Raw genomic sequence first — 25,950 nt, forward strand, 5'->3', positions numbered from 1 at the left:
CTGGCTTCTGCAGAACACTCTGCTTACTATTTGAGTCCGGGGTATCTTTAGTCAGTGAATCATGGACCCTTACAGTTTGAGGTCAAAATTGTTAAGATTCTGCCAAGCATAGCGGCATGCACCTTAAATCCCAAGAGATAGACAGATCCTATGAGATGGAGTCCAGCCTGATCTACATAGTGAGTTTCAGGACAGCCAGAACTAAACTGGGAAGAGGGGTCAGATTCTGTGTGTGTGTGTGGGGGGGGGGGGGGTAGATGACTCAGAAGTTAGGTTACCAGTAATCTAGGGACTCCTAGCAGTAACATATATAATAGTAATAGTACATATACAACACATAAATAAAATGAAAACTTAAGAAAAAGATTGAAAATCTAGAAAAATGTAGCTGCTGATTTAGCCAAGATGATAGACAGTATTCTATACACTCTCCCCCCACCCCCACCCCAGGTCTTATGAATTCCCAGGCTTACATCAAACTTCCTTTGTAGGCCAGGATGGTCCCAAACTTCCCAGATCTGAAACTCTCACATAGACATACATGCAAGCAAAACACCAATACACACTTAAAAAATGTTAAATAACCCAACAGTTTAGCCTGTGTCAACTGTTTATATGCACTCCTCACTTAAAAACTGATGTGATGCAGATTTGAAGCTGGGTACAGCAACACATGCTTGTGATCCCAGCATTCATGGAGCTGAGACAGGACGAAGAAATGAACTACAAAACCACACCCTTTCCCATCCCTATCCCCAGTGAAATGTGATTAGGTCAAATGCTTAAATTTCACCCAAGATGTCTTTTGAGCAAAAACAGGCCTAAATGCACTTTGAGATAATGTTCAAATTAAAATATTTACCAGGACAAAGGAGCATTCTCCTAAAACTACAACACAGGATTTCAGTGTAAGGACTTGCCAAACATGTTCAGTGTCTTCTAGTAGTCAAGTGCAAAAATAAAAGTTTTGACATTTCTAGAACTGGCTGGTGAGGATGAGGCTGTTGGTTTAGGCTCTAGGTACTTATCACGAGCCATGTGCATGCAGTGTTCTGGCCAGGTGAAATGTCACTGGAAGGAAGCAGGAGGTCACATGAGGTCACAGGAATTGCTAACCAACTTCCAGAGAGCCTTTGTCCATCTGCTAAAGAGGGACGTATTTCTCCCATGCATGCCAGATCACACTCAGTTTCTACGACAAGACATGTTTAAGGTATTAGGGTCAAGAACTAGCCATTCATAGTTATTTCTAGTGGAAAAACCTTTGTGAAGGAAAATGTGCTTTTACTCTAGAACCAGAAGAGGGGCAATGGCAGACTGTTCCGTCCAAAGCATGTTCTCCTCAGATTCACAAGACAGGCCAGAGCTAGGTGGTCCAAATTAGTCTGAGAGGTTTCCACTGAGCCTTCCTTTCATGAACACCTATCATCTCTCAGGACAGACCTGCTGCAAAACAATGAACTGTCCTACATGGAGCTCCACAGACAGCAATGAGATAGACAAGAGGTCATCGCTGGTTCCCAGGCACATCACTAGTCTCAGCTAGCAAATAACAGTGAAACCTGAGAAAAAAGTCCCAACCTTCCCAAAAATAAATCAAAGTAAAAAAAACAGTACCAGAAACAAAGGGGACACTAGATTTCATCTTCTATGCCTAGGATGATTGCCATTACAGGAACTGGGAAGTTCAATAAATCCAAATGTATTTGTCCCACATGAGTGCCTACCTTCAGAACATGCTTCTGCTCTAGTGATTCCGAACAAAGGCTCACGAGAGAAATCCAGGGCTGTACATCCGCAGATTCCCCAGAAGTAGCAGGACTGAAGTTCCAACGCGGCTTTTTCCCAGTACTCACATCAACAAGTCTTGAGTGTTTCTCCATCCCCTGGGTCCACCCATCATCTGACCACATTTACAGGCTGTGACAGCAGCAGCCAAATGGTCATTTTTTTATACTTTATCTAAGTTCAACTACATTTCCCTTAGCTAGTCCTAAAAGCTTCTTGTGACTGGGATGAATTATAGATCAGATGCACTGAAGACTGCCTGGGCCTTTCGATTCTCCCACCTGCTTCTAAATGGCAGCAGATCTGACACGAACAGACAGAGGTGAGACCAAGACTTCAACTTGAAATTTCTGGAGGAATGACTAGTCACCCAGAAGAACTGCTGCCAGAATCTTTTCTTTTCTATTAAAGCCACTGAACACAACCAAGCTCTTAAGCTTCCCACGGAGACTATCTATTCCCTACACACCTCCCAGTGATACCGTCTAGTACTTCAGCACAGAGAACAACAAAGAGAACAGTGGCATGGAAGACAATGCAAGCGAATGAAACAAAATTAGAGAATTTACAGTTTGACAATGAGATACTAGTTTTTCTAGATTTAGTTTCTTCATTTCTGTGGAGTGAGGTAAAAAATAGAATTAATTATTAGACCAGTCCCTAAGAAAACAAACAAGGGCAGGCTGAGCTAGAAATCACCAGCACAGACCTGACAGTAAAGCATGTATATGAGCACCTACCTGTCCAGGAGGCCTCAGGTCTGCCTCCTTCCTTATAAAGCCAGATGAAGCAGGAAGACAGACAGACTTGCCCTTCCAGACCTTGGCCATAACCTAGCTTGGAGAACATGGTTTGCAAGTGGAGGTACTGCTAAGAGGTAAGTGAATTCTAAATTTATGGGGAAGCATTACAGATCCTATGAGCAAAAACCTTGAGACACCAAGTAAGACAATACATTCCTTATATTCTAACTGATATGGAAACCACAATGTGACATCTTCTTAGATTGTATTTTGGAGCTCAGAGGTTAAAAAAAAAAAAGGTAAAGCAATGAATGAAGTATTCATCAGAGTCCAGTGCTTTGGGTTACAGTCCCACCTTTTCTGAGGATGTCAAACCTGGCTTTTATATCCTAACATCATTTAATATGTGAGATAAGACCCGAGATTGATCAACTCAAAGGAGCGTGGCACGTAAGAGGAAAGTGCAGGTAAGAAATGCCTTCTTCGGGGCTGGGGATTTAGCTCAGTGGTAGAGCACTTACCTAGGAAGCGCAAGGCCCTAGGTTTGGTCCCCAGCTCCGAAAAAAAAGAACCAAAAAAAAAAAAGAAAAAAAGAAATGCCTTCTTCAAAGTACAGGGAAAACCCTACAAATTCACCATACTTGGTAATGGCTTTTATTGAACTGGACTGTAACAAATGACAGAGGGCCCCTCAGTAGAAATGGCCAGAACATCTCTCAAGTGAGAACTGGGCTATGGTGAAGCGAATGTTCAGGTTGGCAAGAAGAGTTTCCCCATTCATGTTCAAGGTGGTAGCAAATCATGAATCCAATGTATTAACTGCTTAGCCTTTTAAAAGAAAGCATAACAATTATATTTAGTGTACTTTTATTGCTCAGCTTATTGACCAGAGGCATACCCTGTGTTCCAAAGATCAAGTCCTCAAGCGTGCCAACAGTACTGACTCCAGTCTCTGTCACATCCCAAACACCCATCCAGACAAGTCAGGGACTGCAGCTGCTCCCTGCCATTTTCAAGAAGAGACAAACTGAAATTCCTAACTTCTTAAAGATCTTCCTACAAATGATTTTATTATAAATATTTCTCTTGGAATAAACAAAGGCTGTATTCAGCACTATCTTCCAACTTGTTCTAAAGCAGAAGAGAAAACATGGAATCCAGAACCATTTAGAAATCAAGATAAACAGCAGACACCTGAGTGCCATGCTAAGTGTCTTTCTAGTAAAATAAAACAAACAAACCCAGAAAGTTAAACAGGAACACCCAGTCCCACTAGCCTGCTGGATGAAAATAATGAGTTTGGTAATCCGCTCCTGTTCTGTAAACTGAATTGCTCCTCTCCTCAGTCCTGAGGAGCAGACGGGAAGGCAGAAAGTCTTCAGATCCCGAGAGCATCAAGAAAGATCTTGACTGTGCGTCTGTAACTTTATGGATAAAAATATTCCCTATTTGCCAGGGGTAATGTCCGAGTAATCCTTCAGCACTCCAGCCAAGTGTTCATTGTGAGTCTTAAACCGTCGCTTTTTCTGTGAAGCAGGCTTTTTCCTTCTCTGAATAGAGGCCTGCAGGACAAGGTAAAGACAGTTAAACACAAGTGACCCTAGGGGCAGATGGTTAACATTTACTCAACAAGCCCAAAGACCAGCAGCATAGGCACAGGGTTCTGAGCCTTCCCTGGTTCTTGCTTGGAGGCCCAGCCTCAAACACCCCCTTCACAGCACATACCCAGCCTCCAGCTAGACCTGGTGCCTTCTGACACCACGAGGCTTTATAAACCTCCACTGGAAAAGAACAGGCAGGCACGAAAGCATAACACAACTTATTGAGTCATTAAGAGGCAGTGAATTTCTGTGCTGTCTCCATCAAAGGGAATCACTTCCTCAATAGTTGGAGAGCAGGATGAGAAGCAGCTAACTGTTAAGAGAAAGGACAAACTGCTTTTCTAAAGACTACATACCACTTTCTTTGGTCCAGATTCCTGCATGGAAGAAATACCCTGTCGCTTCAGATACTCTTCAATTTTCTCCTCATCCATTGAATCCACAGTAACACTCCTCCACAGTTTCTGGAACTCTATACCAAGAAGACAGCAGTTATTTTTCCATAAATTTGTATAAACCATAACATCCTGGCGATCAAAATTCACCTTGAAGATTATATGTCCTGGGCCTAAATTAACACGTCTGAGATTTCACTAAGAAAACAAAGAAATACCTTAAACCCCGGCACTTGGGAAGCAAAGCAGGCAGACCTCCGCAAGTTCAAGGCCAACCCCACCTAACATAGCAAGTTCCAGGCAAACAATGAGGATACATAGTGAGACATTGTCTCAAAAAAGAAGGAAAGAGACAGACACAGACACAGAGCAAACGTATGTCAAAGCTGGAAGAAGCACCAGTAGGTCATGTGACCTGGAAGGCGTCTGACAGGACCACCAGTGTGCTCTATGTTTTATGATTTAGCTGGAGGAGGGTGCTGTAGTTGAAGCTTCTCCCATCTTCAAAGGGAAGAGGCAGTTAGCACTTGAGGAGGAGGAGAAGGAAGAGGAAGAGGATGAAGAGGAAGAGGAGAACACTCCTTACCATGAACAAAGGAAAAAGGCAAGTGTCTCCTAGATATCTCATTCTCATACTGGATATGTACAAAACAAAAATCCTTTATGCTTTCAATTCTGCTCCTAAAGACAGCTCTCCCGACCAGGCTCATGAGCAGCCTTGAAGCCTTCCCCACACACACCCACCTGTGATGCAGTCTTGCAGCGTGTATTCTGGAAGCCGAGAAAGGGAAAGCTCCTGACTATGATGCCAACCCCTACACCAACATGCACCTCCCATCCTTGCCAGTCCCCTAGCCGTCCTGCAGACTGTCACATACTTCATTTGCAAGCTATGTGATGGCTCAGTGGTTAAGGCTGTTCTTCAAGAGGACCTAAGATTTGATTCCCAGCACCCACCTACAAGGTGGCTCACAACCATCTCTAACTCAAGTTCTGGGGGCTCTCACACCCATGTGACCTCCACTGCCCTGCTCAGCAGTTAAGAGCACCAACATACATGCAGGCAAAATACTCATGCAAAAAAAAAAAAAGATAAATTTTTTTCCAAATTCTTTCAATCTAAAACAAACAAATGGCGACTAAGGCTATGTGCATGTGAAAACATGCAAGCGACTAATGCATTATTTCAAGAATCAAAGTTCACACAGCTAGTCTGGCTATTGTTTAGTGTGTTCCCACACCTTCAACACTTGACACCCTATACCCCAGAATTCTAACAAGAAAGCCTCTGAATAAGCCGCTTTGCTTCATAACTTAACAAAAGACTAGGACAGCAATCTTAAGCTAAAAGGAACAGAGCTGGAGGCAAGAGACAACACGACCACAAACCGCATTGCAAAGCTACAGTAATCAAAGCAGCCTAAAAATAAAGAAATGTCAACCTATGAAACAGAACACAGAGTACAGAGAGGATTGTCTTAACATCCACTAAAATAAATATCTCAGTTGATTTTTAATAAAGATGTTAAAAACAGAAAATGAAACGAAGTCTCTTTAATAGTGTCTTGGGTTGGGGAGCAAGTGTGGCTGGAGAGATATCTCAGCAGTTAGGAGCACCAACTACTCCTCCAGAGGACCTGGTTGGCTTCCTGAGCACCTGCATGGTGGCTCTTAATTTCAGTTCTGGCCTCTGTGGGTCTCCTGTAAGTGCATACAGATATACATGCATGCAAAACACCCACACGAAAAAAATAAAGTGGGCCAGAAAAATAATTGAACCTACAAGCAGAAAAGGAGGTTTTTATCCCATACTCTGTGCAGCAGTAAACTCAATTAAGATTAATGACAGACGCACACAGAGTTTTTTAAGAGCTCTGCTGTAATTATTTGTCCCTCTGTAATGACTCCTTCTCTTCCCTCACTGTCTTTATCTTCAGTGGTCAGCAGTCTGAATAAACCATGTCTGGTGTTTTCCTCTTTCGTTTGTTTGGAGAGGGACGACTTATCTCATGTCCTCATGATTTAGATCCATCCTGGTTTGATGTCATTAATTCTGGAAAATTCTTGGCCACTGCCATTCAACTGCCTCTTCCACCATCTCCTTCAGACTCAAATTATCCATGAAGACCATCTGCTATTGTCCTATAACTCGAAGGTGCAGTTGGTTTTTTCACACTTCCTTCTGTTTGTGTATCAGCGTTCATTTCCCGTGGTTACACCATGTTTACGAGAGGCTCCTGGAGCTGTTCCTCAGCTCTGTCGCCACACTTTTCACTAGATTTTCTTAGTTGAAATATTCCACTTCATCCTAACAGTTGATCTGGCCTTTTCTACTACTTAGTTCAACATTAACAGTTATTTTAAATTCTGTGTCCGGCAGTTGTAGTTAGTAGTTCAAGTATGTGTGTCTTAAAAGTTTGGTCTCGGGGTTGGGGATTTAGCTCAGTGGTAGAGCACTTGCCTAGCATGCACAAGGCCCTGAGTTCGGTCCCCAGCTCCAAAAAAAAAGAAAAAAAAAAGTTTGGTCTCATTACTGACATTTCCTTTGTCTTTTTTTAATGCCTTTTTTTTTTTTTTTTTTAAAAGCAGGACATCCTCTGTGGGATAGTTGAAATCAGAGTTAATAGTCTGTATGCCTGGAAATGGGAACGCCTTTCCTCTGCCAAGCCTGCAGAGAGTGAGTCAATCCAGTCAGGGTGTGAGCTTGGTCAGCAAGATCTTCTGCTATCTCGTGTTAGCCATAATGAACTAGCTTCCAATTCTTAAAGCCACACCTTGTGTTCATGACAGGGCCTGGTTTGCCAGAAGTGTTTTCAGTGGCTGCTGATGTCCAGTCTTGGGTTTCCCTGCTACACTGTCTCTCCTATGTCTGCGTGTGCTCTGGAACTCCACATTACTACGGGTATTTCTCCTGCATGTATGTTGTGCACCATATGTGAGCAGGGCAGTGGAGGTCACAAGAACATCAGAGGCCCTAGAAATTGAATTGTGAGCCACCATGTGGGTGGGTGCTAGAAATCAAATCAAGTCATAGGTTCTCTAGAAGAACAGCCTTAACCTTCGCTGCTAAGAATCTAATGGAGTCTATGGAGAAGGGCTTGGAGGGGGGAATTTGTACCCCTGAATCCACAGCACCCTTAAGATCTGTGTCCTCATACTAATCAGTACTAGGTCTTTAGTAATACCGTCACACTTTTAGCTACATTCTTTTGATTAGTGCTCATTCTGTCTATCTCAGTGAGTATCCACACCTCATCTTCTCTTGGGATATCTGTTCATAGACTGTTCTGTAACCTCAGATCCCTGACAGACTAAAAAGGTCCTAAATTTTCAGATTCCTGGCATGGCATAGGGGTATGATCTAAGAAGGAGCTAGAAGTTCCCAACTACCTAATAACCAGGGTTTTTCTTTTTAAGATTCATTTTTAAAATTATCAGTATGTGTGTATATATTGCATATGCACGTAGAGGTTCATACACGTTTGCATGCAGATGTTTGCATGCAGACACTTGCTTGCAGAGTCCAGAAGTGGGTGTCTGATTTTCCCTGAAACAGAAGTTACAGGCATTTTTAGAGGTTCCTACAAGAGCAACTAGTGTTTTTCACAGTGGAATTCTCTCTCCAGCCCTTAAAAGACAAACTTTAAGACAATGTGATGATTCTGCCTACATTAGATGAAAATATATCATTCACTTACAAGTAACATATGAGGGCTGGAGAGATGGCTCAGCGGTTAAGAGCACTGGCTGCTCTTCCAGAGGTCCTGAGTTCAAATCCCAGCAACCACATGGTGGCTCACAACCATCTGTAATGAGATCTGATGCCCTCTTCTGGTATGTCTGAAGATAGTTACAGTGTACTTATAAATTAAATAAATCTTAAAAAAAAAAGTCACTTATTCATTGGTTAATTTCATTCAAGAGACTTTTAGCATGCTTCTGATGGTAACACTGTAAAATTTAAATTCTCTGAAAATGAACTGCTTAATCTGCCTTTTTATTTGATGTGTGGAAAAGTTTGCATGCTGCCAGGGAGTGGTGACACATGCCTTTAATCCCAGCACTCAGGAGGCAGAGGCAGATGGATCTCTGTGAGTTTAAAGCCAGCCTGGGTCTACCAAGTAAGTAACAACAACAACAACAAAAAGTAGCTTGAGTGCTAAAGATTTCTTATTACATGGTCATAAAAGTGTTCCTTACTAGGATAGTGCTAGCCATGGTCTAACAAATGAATTTGTTCATTAACACAGAACCTCAAAATACATGCTCTCCCGGCTAGTTTTATGTCAACTTGACACAAGCTAAACCATGAGGAAACCTCATTTCTAAGGGCAAAATGCATTCATAAGATCCAGCTGCAGGACATTATCTTAATTCGTGATTGATGGGGGAAGGCCTAGCCTACTGTGGGTGGTGCTAGCCCTGAACTGTTTTTTTCTGGGTGTTATAAGAAAGCAGGCTGAGCAAACCTTGAGGAACAAGCCAGTAAGCAGCACCCTCCATGGGTCTGCATCAGCTCCTGCCTCCAGGCGCCTTCCCTGTTTGAGCCCCTCTCCTGATCTCCTGTGATGAACAGTGCTGTGTAAGTGTAGACCAAATAAGCCCTTTCCTCCCCAGCTTGCTTTGGTCATGGTGTTAATAGCAATAGTAACCCAATCTAAGATAAATACTCTTCATGCATTAAAACAAAACTTAACTATTCCCTTTAAAGACGTGGCTACTAAATCATTTTCAGAGAAAACTTCCTGATTTCTTTGTGCTCATTTACCTACCTTTTTTTTTTCAGTGCTAATGAACAATTCCAGGGCCTTGCATACACCAAGCAAAGATTCTATCTTAGCTATATTATATCTCCAAGTACTGTGTGCTTTAAACCAAGGTCTAGCTATGTTACTCAGCCTGGCCTCCTGCCTCAACCGTCCATGTATTGAAAATCCAGGCATGTACCATTTTTTTTTTTTTCGGAGATGGGGACCAAACCCAGGGCCTTGCGCTTGCTAGGCAAGCGCTCTACCACTGAGCTAAATCCCCAACCCGGCATGTACCATTTTTATGGAAGCTTTACCTTTTTTTTTTTTTTTAGCCTAATGCTGTTGTAGGCTTTGTTATCAATGAAGCTATAGATATATTATAGCTACTCAAATATTTAAGATGAACATTAGATCACAAGGCAAATTTCAATAGTGCTTGAGAGGAGCCCAAATTTAATTGGTTTTTAACATTTTGAAGATGCAAAATGTTCAATAATGGTGCAAACTGGAATAAACTTTTTACATTTATAAACATTTCTAAAAAACTACTACTTAAAAAACGAGGGGCTGGGGATTTAGCTCAGTGGCAGAGCGCTTACCTAGGAAGCGCAAGGCCCTGGGTTCGGTCCCCAGCTCCGAAAAAAAGAACCAAAAAAAAAAACGAGGTAATTTTTATTATTTTGTTGTTTTTGTTGTTGTTGTTTTCCCAGAGTATTTCTCTGTCGCCTGGCTGTCCTGGAACTTTGTAGATCAGGGTGATCTCAAACTCAAGAGGTCCCACCTGTCTCAGCCTCTCAAGTGTGGGGACCAAAGTGTCTACCACCATACCCAGCTTAATCCTTATTTCCTCTAATATTGTCAAGTCACTTTAAAAACAAACTAAGCTGGATACAATATAACTGGGACTAGACTGAACTCTGGAGTGGACCAAAGTGGAAAAAGCGAAACTCTTATCTCAGATAGTAAAGTAGGTGGATAGGAAGACAAACAGACACAATCTTCACTGTTGGCCTGATAGAGTTGGAGTCACCTATAAGATACACCTCTCGTTATACCTGTGAAGGCATTTCTGAAGCAAAGGTGTTCTGTTTTGCTGTCTGTTACTGTGATAAAACACTGACTGAATCCAACTCAGGAAGGAAGAGCTTACAGGTTACAGTCCAACCTTGTAAGAAGCCAAGGCAGGAACTTTGAGTTCAGGACAGAGAGGGCTATGTAGACAGATTGTCTCAAACAAACAAAATGGCCATATGCATGCATGAGATCAAGCATCACTCATAATAGCAGCATCTGGCTAGACAGACAGCAGACAGACACATACAAACAAAAACTTTCGATCGGCTTAAAAATTGTGCTAAAGTACATGCATGGAATACATGTTACCAAACCATCAAAATGGGCTGCCGTGCTGTGGTAAAGAACCTGCCCAGCATGTATAAGGTCCTAGGTTCATTCACAGCACTGCAAAACTAAAACTAAATAATCACTTAAAGGAGCAGCAGAGTACAAAGTAAAGACTCAACAATTGCAGCTTCCAGAAGGAACCTGGAACTCTGAGAATAGAGAGGAAACAGTTTAAGCTTCTAAAAAAAAGTTATCAGCAATGAGGAGATAGTCTCATACAGGGATTCTCACCAGAAATACCAAAAGCCACTAAACTATGTAGCTGTAGAAGACAGTTGCAAACATAGCCCAGATTATTAAAATTGATCTACTTCTTTCCTATTTGACCAATCAAACCCCAAACTACAAAACCTTGATTCAAGATAACAAGTGGCCAGATAGGTAGACTAAACAACTTTTATTTTAGACACTGTCTTTTCAATACTACTACTAGCAATTCCTATGTACTAATCAGGAACCAGGTTTCCTTGTACTTACACATCATAACCTCACGAGGTAAAGATTCCCAGTTATGTTGTCTAAGCTACAGATTTAATTCCTCGGACTGTTCTTGACCATCAACATTTATATTATATCTAAATCAATACGAGTCTGGTTTAAGGAAATAAATGTCTTTTTGAAATTAATTGCATGCTTTGGTCTCAATTTGTTTACTTTTCTGATTAAGAAAATTCCTACAGAACAAACTGTAGGACATGTGCTTTTATTATAGACAAAATTAAGGGTGATCTTTCCCTTGCTTGAACCGTGTCCATGCAAGAGCATTTCTGCGCTACAGTGGAGACTGACACCTAGTGGGCTAAAGCAAACATCACCACTGATGCCACCACAGCAAAGACAAGTATCAGTGTGCCATGACTGAGGGTGGAAGGATACAGGGCTAGGGATGAACTCAGAGCCTCATATATGCTAGGCAAAAACTATTACAATACCCCAGCTCCAAAATCTGTAGATTTTCAATTGGTTGTACATTGAAATACATATTTACATCATAAACAAAAACTTTTTTCAAATTAAGTTTTATCAGTGATTTATACCAAACTCTACTAAAAAATTGTATGGTATCCTCAGGGCTCTTGTCCATGACTCTTCCCTACGATGTCTCTGGAGCACTGTATGATAATAAAATTGTCATGCAGCATGTTGTACCATACAGATGTTTGCCTTACAATGAATGGGTTACATCTGATAAACTCACTGGTAAGCTGAACATATAAACTGAAATGCACCTAATCTACTGAATAGCAGCACATTTAGCAAAATGAGGTTCTCACGTCACTGCCTATAAGGTCAATAAAAACTTTATTCACTGAGTGTGCTAAATGAATGAACCCGTGGGAAAAAGAACTTAAAGAACATATATCTCAGTCCATCTTCTTTCTTTTATAAATATTAGCTGAACCTTTAATCCAGTCTTCATCCAGAGCAAGTGTGCCTCCCAAGGGATATTTGGTAATATATGGAGGCAGCTATGGCTTCACACCATGGGGAAGCTGTGACTCTGACAGTTAAACAAGCCAAAAATGCTGAGAAATGTTCTATATTGCACAGAATAACTATCTACAACAAAAACAACAAAAATTTCAGCCTCAAATGTCAATGTTGCCAAAATTGAAAATTCTGTTCCCATCATCTTTCCTAGAAGGTATTAACTACTAAAAAATACCAGTTTATAATATATAATATATAATACATATAATATATAATATAATGGAGTTTATAATTCAATACTGTTTACAACTATTTTGCGTTTTTTAATTCTTCATTTTCTACGTTGTATACTGTACCTAGAATGGCTTGCTTTTGTAAACCATAGAAGAGATACACTCTTCACGTTCTAGAGCTTCACCAAGAATTCTGAAGGCAATGACTAAGGAAGTCACGAGTTACAGAACATATGCTGCCCATGCATCAAACATCTACTGGTTACCTATAGCTATCACGTATCAAATGTGGAGTCATGGACGTGCTTCTGGCTGGCTCCACATGGCTCGGGTTTCAGCTAACCTCATCTATTTTCACGAGGTCATCTCTGAACTGCACCCACCTTCCCCCTTAAACAAGCATGGCAAAAAGCTTGTTTATGTCCCTCCTAGTATATTGACTATCTGTAGTATTTTTAGATTTGTACAACCTTCTTCAGAAGGTAGGCTTCAAGGCTGGCGAGATGGCATAGTCTATCAGCAGGCCTGATGACCTGAGTTCAACTGTAAGGACCCATGTGTTTGAAGGACCAACTCTACACATAGTTCTCCACATGAGTGCCATGGTGTACATGTCCCCACCCAGTAAACAAACAAATGTTAGAAGAGAAAAAGAACCCTTTAGTAGAATGTCTTCACTTAACGACTACTGCACACAGAACAAATTATTTAGTAGGTTTACATAAGCACTCAGAGACTAAAGTAAAAACCAGACCCTGTCAAAAACAGAACAAAAAGTCTGCAGAAAGCCTGGTATGATGGCATATGCCTTTTATCCCGGCACTTTAGGAAGCTTTGAGTCCAGCCTGATCTACAGAGCTAGGGCTATAGAGTGAGGCTACACTGCCAGAATAACACTGTGAGATGCTGGTCTCAAAAAAAAGTTGGTAGAGAGTAAAAGAAAATAAGTTGTACAATTTTCAAAATGAAGGGTAGGATGGATGCCCATGAAAGACAGAAATATAAAATGGCACCAGAACTGATTAAAAATCTTAAAGAAGAGCTAGAGAGATAGCAGTGGTTGGGTATACTGGCTGCTCTTTTGAGAGGACCTAAGTTCAATTCCCAACACCCACATGGTGGTTTACAGGGTATTCAACTCCCTCTTCTGGCCTCCTCCAGCACCAGGCACGCACATGGTGCACAACTATATATCCAGGTGAAACACCCACACCCATAAAGAAAGTAAATGAAATTGTGTTAAAAGCTAAGGACAATCACAGCCACCCACAATAGAAATGGCTTAAAGAAGATGCAAGTGAAAGCAAAGGCCATGCAAAACTGTGTCAGGCAACCAGAGGTGAGAGAGATGTTACACGTGAGCTAGAGAGGACTCTAATATAAGAACTGAACTGCAGTAAAGTAACACAGGGCAACTGAGAAGAACCCCACGTGAGAATGAGTATGATCCTTAAACTATTATCATTCAAGGACATGCACAGACTTAAAACTGCGTGAAAATATGTAACATATCAATTATACAAAGTACTGAAGGAGATCAACAAAACCATTAAAACTGTGAAACTTTAATGTCTGATTAATCATTGTTCAGAGTATAGGTAGCAAATGATCTGACAGATTATATGCTGTTAAAGTAAAAACTTAACAAGAAGCAACAAGAGTAAAATAATAGTTTGACAAAGAAGCCACAGCAAGTATAAAAAGTTGGCAATTAAGAAGCAGAATAACAGAACATCAAGGTTCTGGAAGCCATCTTCTGCAGGTCTGTTGCCATTAAAGAAGCAACTTACAAATAGATGATTTTGAAATAAAACACAATTTACTGTGACTGACACACAAAAGAGAAAACCTAAAAGAACAAAAGTAAATACAAAGCTAAGACCACCCTAAGAATACTGTCAAAAATAGACCAATGGAATAGAACTGAAGACCCAGAAATGAACCCACACACCTATGGTCACTTGATTTTTGACAAAGGAGCCAAAACCATCAAATGGAAAAAAGATAGCATTTTCAGCAAATGGTGCTGGTTCAACTGGAGGTCAACATGTAGAAGAATGCAGATCGATCCATGCTTATCACCCTGTACAAAGCTTAAGTCCAAGTGGATCAAGGACCTCCACATCAAACCAGACACACTCAAACTAATAGAAGAAAAACTAGGGAAGCATCTGGAACACATGGGCACTGGAAAAAATTTCCTGAACAAAACACCAATGGCTTACGCTCTAAGATCAAGAATCGACAAATGGGATCTCATAAAACTGCAAAGCTTCTGTAAGGCAAAGGACACTGTGGTCAGGACAAAACGGCAACCAACAGATTGGGAAAAGATCTTTACCAATCCTACAACAGATAGAGGCCTTATATCCAAAATATACAAAGAACTCAAGAAGTTAGACCGCAGGGAAACAAATAACCCTATTAAAAAATGGGGTTCAGAGCTAAACAAAGAATTCACAGCTGAGGAATGCCGAATGGCTGAGAAACACCTAAAGAAATGTTCAACATCTTTAGTCATAAGGGAAATGCAAATCAAAACAACCCTGAGATTTCACCTCACACCAGTGAGAATGGCTAAGATCAAAAACTCAGGGGACAACAGATGCTGGTGAGGATGTGGAGAAAGAGGAACACTCCTCCATTGTTGGTGGGATTGCAAACTGGTACAACCATTCTGGAAATCAGTCTGGAGGATCCTCAGAAAATTGGACATTGAACTGCCTGAGGATCCAGCTATACCTCTCTTGGGCATATACCCAAAAGATGCCCCAACATATAAAAAAGACACGTGCTCCACTATGTTCATTGCAGCCTTATTTATAATAGCCAGAAGCTGGAAAGAACCCAGATGCCCTTCAACAGAGGAATGGATACAGAAAATGTGGTACATCTACACAATGGAATATTACTCAGCTATCAAAAACAACGACTTTATGAAATTCGTAGGCAAATGGTTGGAACTGGAAAACATCATCCTGAGTGAGCTAACCCAATCACAGAAAGACATACATGGTATGCACTCATTGATAAGTGGCTATTAGCCCAAATGCTTGAATTACCCTAGATGCCTAGAACAAATGAAACTCAAGACGGATGATCAAAATGTGAATGCTTCACTCCTTCTTTAAAAGGGGAACAAGAATACCCTTGGCAGGGAAGAGAGAGGCAAAGATTAAAACAGAGACTGAAGGAACACCCATTCAGAGCCTGCCCCACATGTGGCCCATACATATACAGCCACCCAATTAGACAAGATGGATGAAGCAAAGAAGTGCAGACCGACAGGAGCCGGATGTAGATCGCTCCTGAGAGACACAGCCAGAATACAGCAAATACAGAGGCGAATGCCAGCAGCAAACCACTGAACTGAGAATAGGACCCCCGTTGAAGGAATCAGAGAAAGAACTGGAAGAGCTTGAAGGGGCTCGAGACCCCATATGTACAACAATGCCAAGCAACCAGAGCTTCCAGGGACTAAGCCACTACCTAAAGACTATACATGGACTGACCCTGGACTCTGACCTCATAGGTAGCAATGAATATCCTAGTAAGAGCACCAGTGGAAGGGGAAGCCCTGGGTCCTGCTAAGACTGAACCCCCAGTGAACTAGACTGGTGGGGGGAGGGCGGCAATGGGGGGAGGGTTGGGAGGGGAACACCCATAAGGAAGGGGAGGGGGGAGGGGGAGGTTTGCCCGGATACCGGGAAAGGGAATAACACTCGAAATGTATATAAGAAATACTCAAGTTAATAAAAAAAAATAAATAAATAAAATGTAAAAAAAAAAGATTAAATTAAAAAAAAAAAATACTGTCAAAGTACAAGACGACCAATCCAATAGAATCCTACTGAGCACATTCAAGCATCCAAGGAATCTAATACTCGAGTTAAAAATGAAGGCAAGGAGAGCAGGAAAGCAGCGACCAAGCTGAAGCAGAAATGTGAGCAAAGGGTGTGGAGGTTTAGAGTGAGTACTGCTCTGGCGGAGGACACAGGTTCAGTTCCCAGAGCCATTATGGGTGGCTCACAGCCACCTTTAACTCCAGCTTCAGGGAATCAAACCCTCTAGCTTCCTAGGATACCTGGACTCACACACACATACATGTATTATAAATCTGAATATGTTGCTATAAAGAACCCAGATCTGCTTCCGGATCTTCACTGCTAAGCCTGCCTACTTTTCTGTATTCTAAGTCAAAAACATAACTTTCATGTGAAAGTTATGTGAAAATTTACCACATGTAGTCATATATATTACTTTTATAATCTGGAGAGGTGAGGGAATAAAAACTCCCATTTGTCTCTGCCAGCCAAGTAAGATTTTAGGCCAACAAAGGACATATAAATGACAAACTAAACTAGATGCAATAGTAAATAATCTAAGTGCGAGTAAAAGACACAAACAGAAAACTAGTAACAAAGCTAAGCAGCAATATCCTTAGAAAAATCCCATTAGAGACAGGCAACATTAATAGCTTAGCAGAAGACTGTAGGAATACACGGTCCTGGGGGCTGGAGAGATGGCTCAGTGGTTAAGAGCACTGGCTGCTCTTCAGAGTCCCGAGTTCAATTCCCGAGTTCAAAACTGAAATAATTCCTCTCCTACAAAATCACTTACTGATCACATTGTTGTATCACAGCTATAGAAACACTAGGGCACACCTCCTTCACCTGCTCCTGACACACCCCAGGATCCCTCCCCTAGTGGGTCTGCCTCAATTGCTTGGTAACCACATGGTGGCTCACAACCATCTGCAATGAGATCCGATGCCCTCTTCTGGCCTGTTAGGTTATACATGCAGGCAGAATGCTGTACACACACACACACACACACACACACACACACACACTTCTACTACTGTTAAACAAAGAATATTCCTGAAATGGCTCCACAAACTGCTATCAAGAAGTTCTCTGTGGCTATTTCAACCTCTTTTCTATCAACAACTCACCTTGACTCAAACATCTTCCAGAGCAGACAATGCTACAGAGCAAGTTTCACATGAAAAACTGTGACCAAGAACATGTGGATACATCAAAGGAGCCAAGACAAAGGTTGAATAAACTAAGTGGCATATTTATGCTGAGCAAAGAGAGACACTGGGTTGGGGATTTAGCTCAGTGGTAGAGCGCTTGCCTAGCAAGCACAAGGCCCTGGGTTCGGTCCCCAGCTCCGAAAAAAAGAAAAAAAAAAAAAAAAAAAGAGAAAGAGACACTGAAACAGAGATAAGAATATGCTAGAGGCCTGGAGACAGTGTGTAGTGCTTGTTGGGCAAATTTGAGGCATTGAATTCAGTTACACACAGACACACACAGATTCATATTCTCTCTCTCTCTCTCTCTCTCTCTCTCTCTCATAAATTCTAAAGATCAAATCAAAATAGCATAGCACACAACTATACAATTGTCGTAAATGAAAAACATGAATTTCTTTCTTATAAATTTAGTAATTGAAAGATTCCCAAGAGAATATCAGTCACCAACAAATATTTATATTTTCACATCATGCATCAAGTCTTTCTCAGCTTATGATGTCAATATAAGTCCAGACGAGGTGAGAAAGTAAAGGCAAGGAAGACATGAGGGAACCATGCTTACTACAACATAAGCACTGTATGAAATGCCCTACCATACGGTCCATATACGATGAGACTGTCTGGTTCTGTTTATGAGATACTGCCTTACTACGTAGCCCTGGATGACTCTGAGCAGGTATATAAACCAGGATGGCCTTGAATTCACTGGGACCAACCAGCCTCTGCCTCCAAAGTGCTGGGCCACCACACCCAGAGCCAGTAATAAAACCTTTTAAAAATAAAAACTAAGGAAATAGCCGCAGGATTCATGTCCTGGCTGGTTCTGTGTGTCAACTTGACACAAGCTGGAGTTATCAGAGAGAGAGGAGCCTCAGTTGTGGAAATGCCTTCGTGAGACCCAGCTGTAAGGCATTTTCTCAATCAGTGATCAAGGCAGGAGGGCCCTGCCCATTGTGGATGGTGCCGTCCCTGGGCTGGTGGTCCTGGATTCTATAAGAGAGCAAGCTGAGCAAGCCAGGGGAAGCAAGCCAGGAAGTAACATCCCTCCATGACCTTTGCATCAGCTCCTGCTTCCTGACCTGCTTGAGTTCCAGTTCTGATTCCTTTGATGAACAGCAATGTGGAAGTGTAAGCTGAATAAACCCTTTCCTCCCCAACTTGTTTCTTGGTCATGATGTTGTACAGGAATAGAAACCCTGACTAAGACCATTCAAAACTAAATTCTACTTGGCACAAGTGAGATATCAGCATAAGAAAACAGGAACTGGGGCTAGAAAGTTGGCTCAGTGGTGAAGACACTGGGCTGCTCTTGCAGAGGACCTGGGTTTGATTCTAAGCAGTCACAAGGTGGCTCACAAAGATCTGTAACTTTAGTTTCAAAGGCTCTCGTACCCTCTTCTGGCCTCTGTTGGGCATCAGGAATGCAAGTGGTGCAAAAAAATACATGCCAGCAAAAACATTCATTAAAAAAATAATTAAATCACAAGGCACTACACTGTAATTTCATGTACAAATGACTTAAAACCTTTCAAGTGAGCATTTCAGCGCATTCTAGGATGTGATAGTAGATATGTGTCTTTTAGCTATAAGCTAAGAGATGGTGATGCTAAAATCGCCAACAATATTAATTTACAATATAAGTATTGCGAGCTTTATCACCTTAAAACTGTGACATACTTGCAACTTTAAGATCTACAGAAAATGTCTCACCTTCATCCACAGAAAACTGACAGCTTTTATCATTGAAGAATAGTATTTTCTTCTTATCAGGACGACTTACAAATAGAATCTGGTCCCCTAAAGCCTTAAAGATAAAAAAAAATTAATTAACATCAAATTACTCATTTAAAAACACACACTATACATATGATACACATACTCTCTCACACACACATATCTGTATCTATATATAGGGAGGAAAGAGAGAACACAAAGGCTTTTCTTTCAACCCACAGTCATCATTAGAGCCTACGTGCTCCAGGTTGGAGCTGAATTTCTTTCTTTACTAATTTTATCTCCGTGGATACTTTCAGATTTCTTAGATAACTGTCAAAGAACATAAAGGTCTATGTGTGTCTCTGTTTCTGTGTCCTTGTTAGTGCTTGAAGAAATGCAGAATCCAGATATCGACTTTGGGTATCTTCTTCCTCATCTTGTTTTGTGGGACAGCATCTCTCACTGAACCTAGGTGAGCTAGAGAACCCCTGAGAGCTACTTGTTTTAATGTGCCCTGGAGCTGGTACTGGTACTGTTGCCTGGGCACTGGGGACCTGAACTCAGGCTCTCATGCTTGTCCAACAAGTATTTTACTGACTACAAAACATCCTCAGCCCTCAAACTTCATCTATTTTTTTTTAAGTATAGAATAGAGGTTATACAGGGCATGGGGAGGGAAGTTGAGAGGGCAGTAGAGACAGAGAAAGGCAGAGAGAGAGAGTAAAGGAGTATAGGCCAGCCATTAGCACATGGGAGGGGGGTTGAGATGGGGGAGCAGGAGGGAGAGGACAGAGCTAGAGCAATAAGGCAAGAGAGCCAAAATTTCATCTTTTAAAACAAAATGTAAACCAGGAAGTGCCACATGCTTTAATCCCAGCACTCCGGAGGCAGAGGCAGGTAGATCTCTCTGAGGCCAGCCTGGTCTACAGAGCAAGTTCCAAGTCAGGAAGGGCTACACAGAGAAATCCTGTCTAGAAAAACCAAAGCCAAAAGAAATAAAATTAGATAACTGGATCAACAAAAATGCAATGTACACATATAACAAACAAAGGGGAGGAAATCCTCCCATGTGCTGCAACAGTTGAACCATAAGGATATAAAAATAAGCTAGTCACAAAAACACAGACACTGGTAAGGTCAGACTCAAACACACTGGTAATGGCTACAAACAGTGGGGAAAGAGTAGTTGTTGAAAGGTGCTGTTCAGTTATGCAAAACAACAACAGTTCGGGAAATCTTGAGCATTAGAATATGACTATAACCCCTCTGAATTATACATTTAAAATAAGTAAGGTCAGGCTGGAGGGCGCTTCCATAGTTAAGACACTTGTTCAGTCCCATGCACCCACTTGGTGGCTCCTGAACAACTGTAACTCCAGCTGCAGGGATCCAACACGTCTTCTGCACTCCACCAGCACCAGGTATGCACACGACTCACATACACAACAGTCATTATCTACAACATCTATACAGGTCAAAATTTGATGCCATGAAGTTAAAATTTAAGATAGTTCTACTTTTGATAAATCTACACACTGGATCTTGAACATTTCCCAAAAGACCCACATTTTAAGGCATGGCCTCAGGGTGGCACAGTAGGAGCCAGGTAAGATAAGTCATTAGATCACCAAGGGAGTGACTGCGACTCTCTTTTCCTTCCTGGGCATGAAGGTGGTGGTACTTTTGCATTACTATATGCTCCTGCCATGGTAGACTGTCTCATAAAACTGAGCATGGACTGAAACCTCTAAAATCATAAGCTAAAATAAGCCCTTTGTTTGTAACTCTGATTATGTCAATTATTTCACTGTGGTTCAGGAAAGCTGAATAACACGTGAGAAGCTCGTCTGGTGGTGTTATATCACCAGGGCTATCCGTCAGTCCAGCACCCAGGATGTCAACAGGAGGACCAGGAGTTTAAGGCCAGTCTTAGGCATGTGAAGTCTTATCTCAAAATCAAAAGACAGCCCAGGGTAGACACAGACACAGACAGACAGACAGACAGACAGACACACACACACACACACACACACACACACACACACACACACACACACACACCCCTCTTTAGTCCCAGCATTCGGGAGGCAGACATTTCTGTGAGTTTAAGAACAGCCTGGTTTACAAAAAGTGGTTCATGCTGGGCAGAACTATATAGTGAGACCCAGACTCTCTCCTCCACTGCTACACCTCCCAAAAGAGACCATTTCATTCCTTCAGAGGCATTTAGTTGATGCTGGGTAAGCTGGAGGTCCAGTTCAGCCATTCAGCACTTGCTCAACATGCAATGGCAACAAGAAGCTTTTACAAGTGAGTCTCAGAGTTAACCCAAAATGTCGTGTTCATAACCCTAACTTTCACTGCAAACTCCTTAGGACATCAGAACTTGTTAGTAAGCAATGGCCTTAGTATGCTTTAATGCCTCTAGTTCCCGGTGTAAGCATTATCAAACACTATTGTTGGAAGAGTTTTTATTTCAAATAACAAGAAAACCAATGTCTTTGAGAAAAACTTTCTAGAACTCTTCTGAAGAATTAAACCCTGATGCAACATAAAAACAAAACAAAAGCCACCCCCCCCCAAAAAAAAAACCTGTTAACATTACACAGAGATGATTATTTTCTTTCTGGCTCTGTGGCACCGAGTGTTTTTAGTTTGTGAGTATAAGTGCTTTGTCTAACTGCAGGTATGAGTATTGTGTATGGCCTAGCCCTCAGAGGTCAGAAGAGAAGCCACTATCCCTGTGACGTGGAGTTAGACATTGCTGTGAGCCACCATGTGGGTGCTGGGAACAAAATCAACTGCTAAACCATCTATCCCTCCAGCCCCACAAAGTTCAAACTTTAACTGGATCACTAAGACGCCAGGATAAACACTTTAAAAAGAACTCCATATCCCCCCAATCCTAACCCTAACCCTAACCCTAGGACCCAAGTTCAGGTCCCGTCACCAACAGCAGGCAGCTCACACTGCCTGTAGCAGCTTCAGCTCCAAGGGATCCAACAACATGCTCTCCTTTCCTTGACGTGGGCAGATACCCAGACACATACATAAAAACAAATATATCTGAAAAGCATAGGAAGCCGGGCATGGTAGCACATGCTTTCACTCCCATTTCTCAGGAGGTAGAGGCAAACAGACCTCTGAGTTCCAGGACAGCCAGGGCTACACAGTAAGACCCTGTCTCAGGAGATAAAGAAAATTTTAAAAAAGACATTACCAATTCAATCTATAGCTACGATGTAGGAGGAAAAGAATGATTACCTTGACAGCTTTCTGAGAATTAGGCAATCCCTCTTCTATGTCTTCTAAGAGAATGCCTCCCAGTCCTCGCTGGTCATGGTTATCTAGAAGCCTGAGCAGGGCCTTCTTATCTTTCAAGTTGTACTTAGGTTTGAAGGCGTATTTCCCATCTACTACTTCAATTTTGGGATTGTTGACTAAAGCCTGTAAAAAGAAACACAATTTAGATATATGTATAAAAGCAAACCTCATGTGTATGTCCTTAAATTCTTACATCCCCCACATAGTGGCATATTGAAGTATCTTTTTTTTTCTTTTCTTTTTTTCGGAGCTGGGGGCCGAACCCAGGGCCTTGCGCTTGGTAGGCAAGCACTCTACCACTGAGCTAAATCCCCAACACCCCTTTGAAGTATCTTATAAACATAAACTAGCAGACCTGAAACACTGGGCATCTAGGATCCCAGAACAAGTGGATCAGCACAGAGCTTGCCGCTTATTTAAAAAGAATGAAAGATCTATACATTATTTGCATACATTCTTTAGAGAGAAACCTGTTTATCACAACTGCTTTGAAGAACCTTTATTCTTTTAGAAGACAAGGTAAGAATCAAAAAAATACCTATTAGTAGACACAGTGAACTAGGTATCACCTACTCCTCCTCCAAAGTATACCCAGTCTATCTCGTACTGGCAAAAATTAGTCAACAGTAAGTCCTCCTCTCCTGGCATCAGCTGAAACTGAAGCTGTGGAGAGAACAGAAGGCCAGCCTAACGCACATGGAAACGTTACCTCTAATGTCAATAGAACACAGCTACTGAACCTAACATTCTTACAAGATCTGGTACCAAGCTACTGTCAGAAGGAAAGCTCCTCAAGAACAGAGCAACCGGGGCTGGGGATTTAGCTCAGTGGTAGAGCGCTTACCTAGGAAGCGCAAGGCCCTGGGTTTGGTCCCCAGCTCCGAAAAAAAGAACCAAAAAAAAAAAAAAAAAGAACAGAGCAACCCAGCCTGGTAGTAAAGGAGCTCCCAGTTACTCAGTAGGCTAAAACAGGAAGATTAGACAGTGAAAACCACCTAGGTTACAGGTACACTAGGTCAGCCTGTGCAACTTAGTGATTAAGTCTCAAAGCAAAAAGTTAAAAGGAAGGCCAGAGATACAGCTCAGTGAGTACTTGACTAATATATAAAGTCCTTCCTGTGTCCAAGCCATAGTACCAAAAAGAGAAAAAAGAAGCCTACATACTTCTTTCTCAATTGCCAATCAGGCACAGAAAAAGAGAAAGAAAATGAAACAGAATAGTACTGACTAAAAATAATCTTTGGGCGGCAACATGGTTCAGAGTTCTCTAAAAGCACTTGACACAGAATCCTGACGACACATGTTCAACCCCACATATGGGTAAGAACAAGAGAGTAAACGCTGATGATAAACAGAACTGCCTTTGGCTGCTCCATGCGAACTGTGGCACACATGTACCTACCCACCCTTATGCTCATAACGACAGATAAAATTTTTAAAAATGTAAAACTTGAGTGTTGCTAACTATATGGAACTACATTTACGTAACTCTGCATACTTAGCTATGGATTACCATCATCTGTGTGTCACCAATATTTATTATCATCATCTACAACATCTCCGTGTAAACAGATTCAAGTTAAAAATCTTAGGTAGAGCTGGCTGTGGAGACTCTACCTGTACTCTCGGCAGTTAGGAAGCTGAGGCAGGAAACTACTGCCAAGTGAGAGCCAGCCTGAACTACAGGGTACGATTTTAGCTAGAAGTAGTGGTGCAAACCTCTGACCCCAGTACTTGGGAAACAGATGGATCTCAGTGAGTTTGAGGCCAGCCTGGTCTATACAGTGAGTTTAGGACAGCCAGAACTACACAGTGAGACCCTGTCTCAAAAAAAAAAAAAAAAAAAAAAAAGAAAGAAAACAAAAACAAGCAAAAAATCACACATATATTGGGGCTGGGGATTTGGCTCAGTGGTAGAGCACTTACCTAGGAAGCGCAAGGCCCAGGGGTTGGGGATTTAGCTCAGCGGTAGAGCGCTTGCCTAGCGAGCGCAAGGCCCTGGGTTCGGTCCCCAGCCCCGGAAAAAAAAAAAAAAAAAAAAAAAAAAAGGAAGCGCAAGGCCCTGGGTTCGGTCCCCAGCTCCGAAAAAAAAAAAGAACCAAAAAAAATCACACATATAAAAAGAATAAAGCAAAACCAGAGCAATCTTAGGTGGGTTCTGATTCTAGTAACAGGTAAGTGACGGAAGTCGTGACCTTCAATGATTTGGACTAAGTCAAATCATTTTATAGTATGAAAATCAAGAACTACATCTTGCTGGATAAAATAAATTCAGTTAGGCCAGTCATGGTAGCAAATGTATTTAAAAAGACTATGTGGGGTTGGGGATTTAGCTCAATGGTAGAGCGCTTGCCTAGCAAGCGCAAGGCCTGGGTTCGGTCCCCAGCTCCGGAAAAAAAAAAAAAAGAGAGAGACTGTATTTTATGTAAATGAGTTCATATATATACATACACTTTATGTATGAGTATGCTATCTTCAGACACAGCAGAAGAGGGCATCGGATCCCTTTACAGATGGTTGTGAGCCACCATGTGGTTGCTGAGAATTGAACTCAGGACCTCTGGAAGAGCAGCCAGTGCTCTTAACCACTGAGCCATCTCTCCAGCCCAGCACATGTCTTTAATCCCTGCATTTGGGTGGCAGAGGCAGGAGGATGGGAGGATGTCTATAAAAACCTGCCTGAAATAAATAAATGAATAAATGATTAATTATATCGGGTTGTTTAGGGATATTTCATGTTTTAAATGTTGCCAGGCTGGCTTTGAACTCACTATGGAACTAACAATGCCGTAAACTTGGGGTCCTTCTGCTTTGATATCCCAAGTGCTGGGATCACAGACATGTGCCACTATATCCCCGCTCATATTGGTCCTCAGACATATCACTGGTCTTGAACATATTATTCTTCAGTACCAATAGACTTTAAAGAAGCGAACACCCAAATAGATAAGATGTAAGATGTCGTTCACTTGCAAACTGGCATGGTTGGTGACTGTTTTAGGCTTCCTTCAAGGTGGTATTTATTTAACATAACAATCATATTATTCCTCTAAGTAACTAGAAATGATAACTCATTTGCTATAATGCAATAAAATGTTACTGTCCCTAACGCCTTAGGCTTTAAGTTTTCTAAAGCACACATGCAATATATAACTTACAAGCAATTCAAAATACTATTTATGAAAATGAAAACAAAATTGGTGACTGACTTCACAGCTCTACTGTAGTCTTAGAAGACTTTCTAAAACATAAATAAAATTATAATATTATGTGGAAACCAACAACCAAATTATAGAAATGTGTATGTTTAAATTCAACCAAGACTCTACATCAAGTCTTTTAAGAAAAAGTAAAAAGTATTAACAAATTACAGGATTTATTTAAAGAACAAAGAAACACTCGGAGCCAAGCATGGTGACTCTTGAAGCTAAAGCAGAGTGCCCTGAGTCCGAAGTCAACACACACTACGAAAGACCCTGCGTTGCCTGCCTGCCTGCCTCCCTCCCCCACTCACACACACACACAT

At 41.5% G+C, this 25,950-nt stretch overlaps 1 protein-coding gene across 5 annotated transcripts in view; it reads right to left on the reverse strand.

Moving 5' to 3' along the window:
* Nucleotides 1-3,381: 3,381 nt before the first annotated feature.
* Gtf2e2 (general transcription factor IIE subunit 2) overlaps nt 3,382-25,950 on the reverse strand; it is a 50,178-nt gene continuing 27,609 nt past the window's right edge. For 4 of the 5 annotated variants that reach the window (XM_006253230.5, NM_001107318.2, XM_039094546.2 and 1 more), the window contains 4 exon segments: nt 22,365-22,547; nt 19,095-19,188; nt 4,489-4,604; nt 3,382-4,093 (listed from right to left, as the gene is read on the reverse strand). In XM_006253230.5, coding sequence (XP_006253292.1) covers nt 3,977-4,093; nt 4,489-4,604; nt 19,095-19,188; nt 22,365-22,547 — 510 coding nt within the window. In that variant the 3' untranslated portion in view covers nt 3,382-3,976. 5 annotated transcript variants of the gene reach the window in all.

This window comes from Rattus norvegicus, chromosome 16 (assembly GCF_036323735.1).
Source record: "Rattus norvegicus strain BN/NHsdMcwi chromosome 16, GRCr8, whole genome shotgun sequence".
Lineage (NCBI taxonomy): Eukaryota > Metazoa > Chordata > Mammalia > Rodentia > Muridae > Rattus > Rattus norvegicus.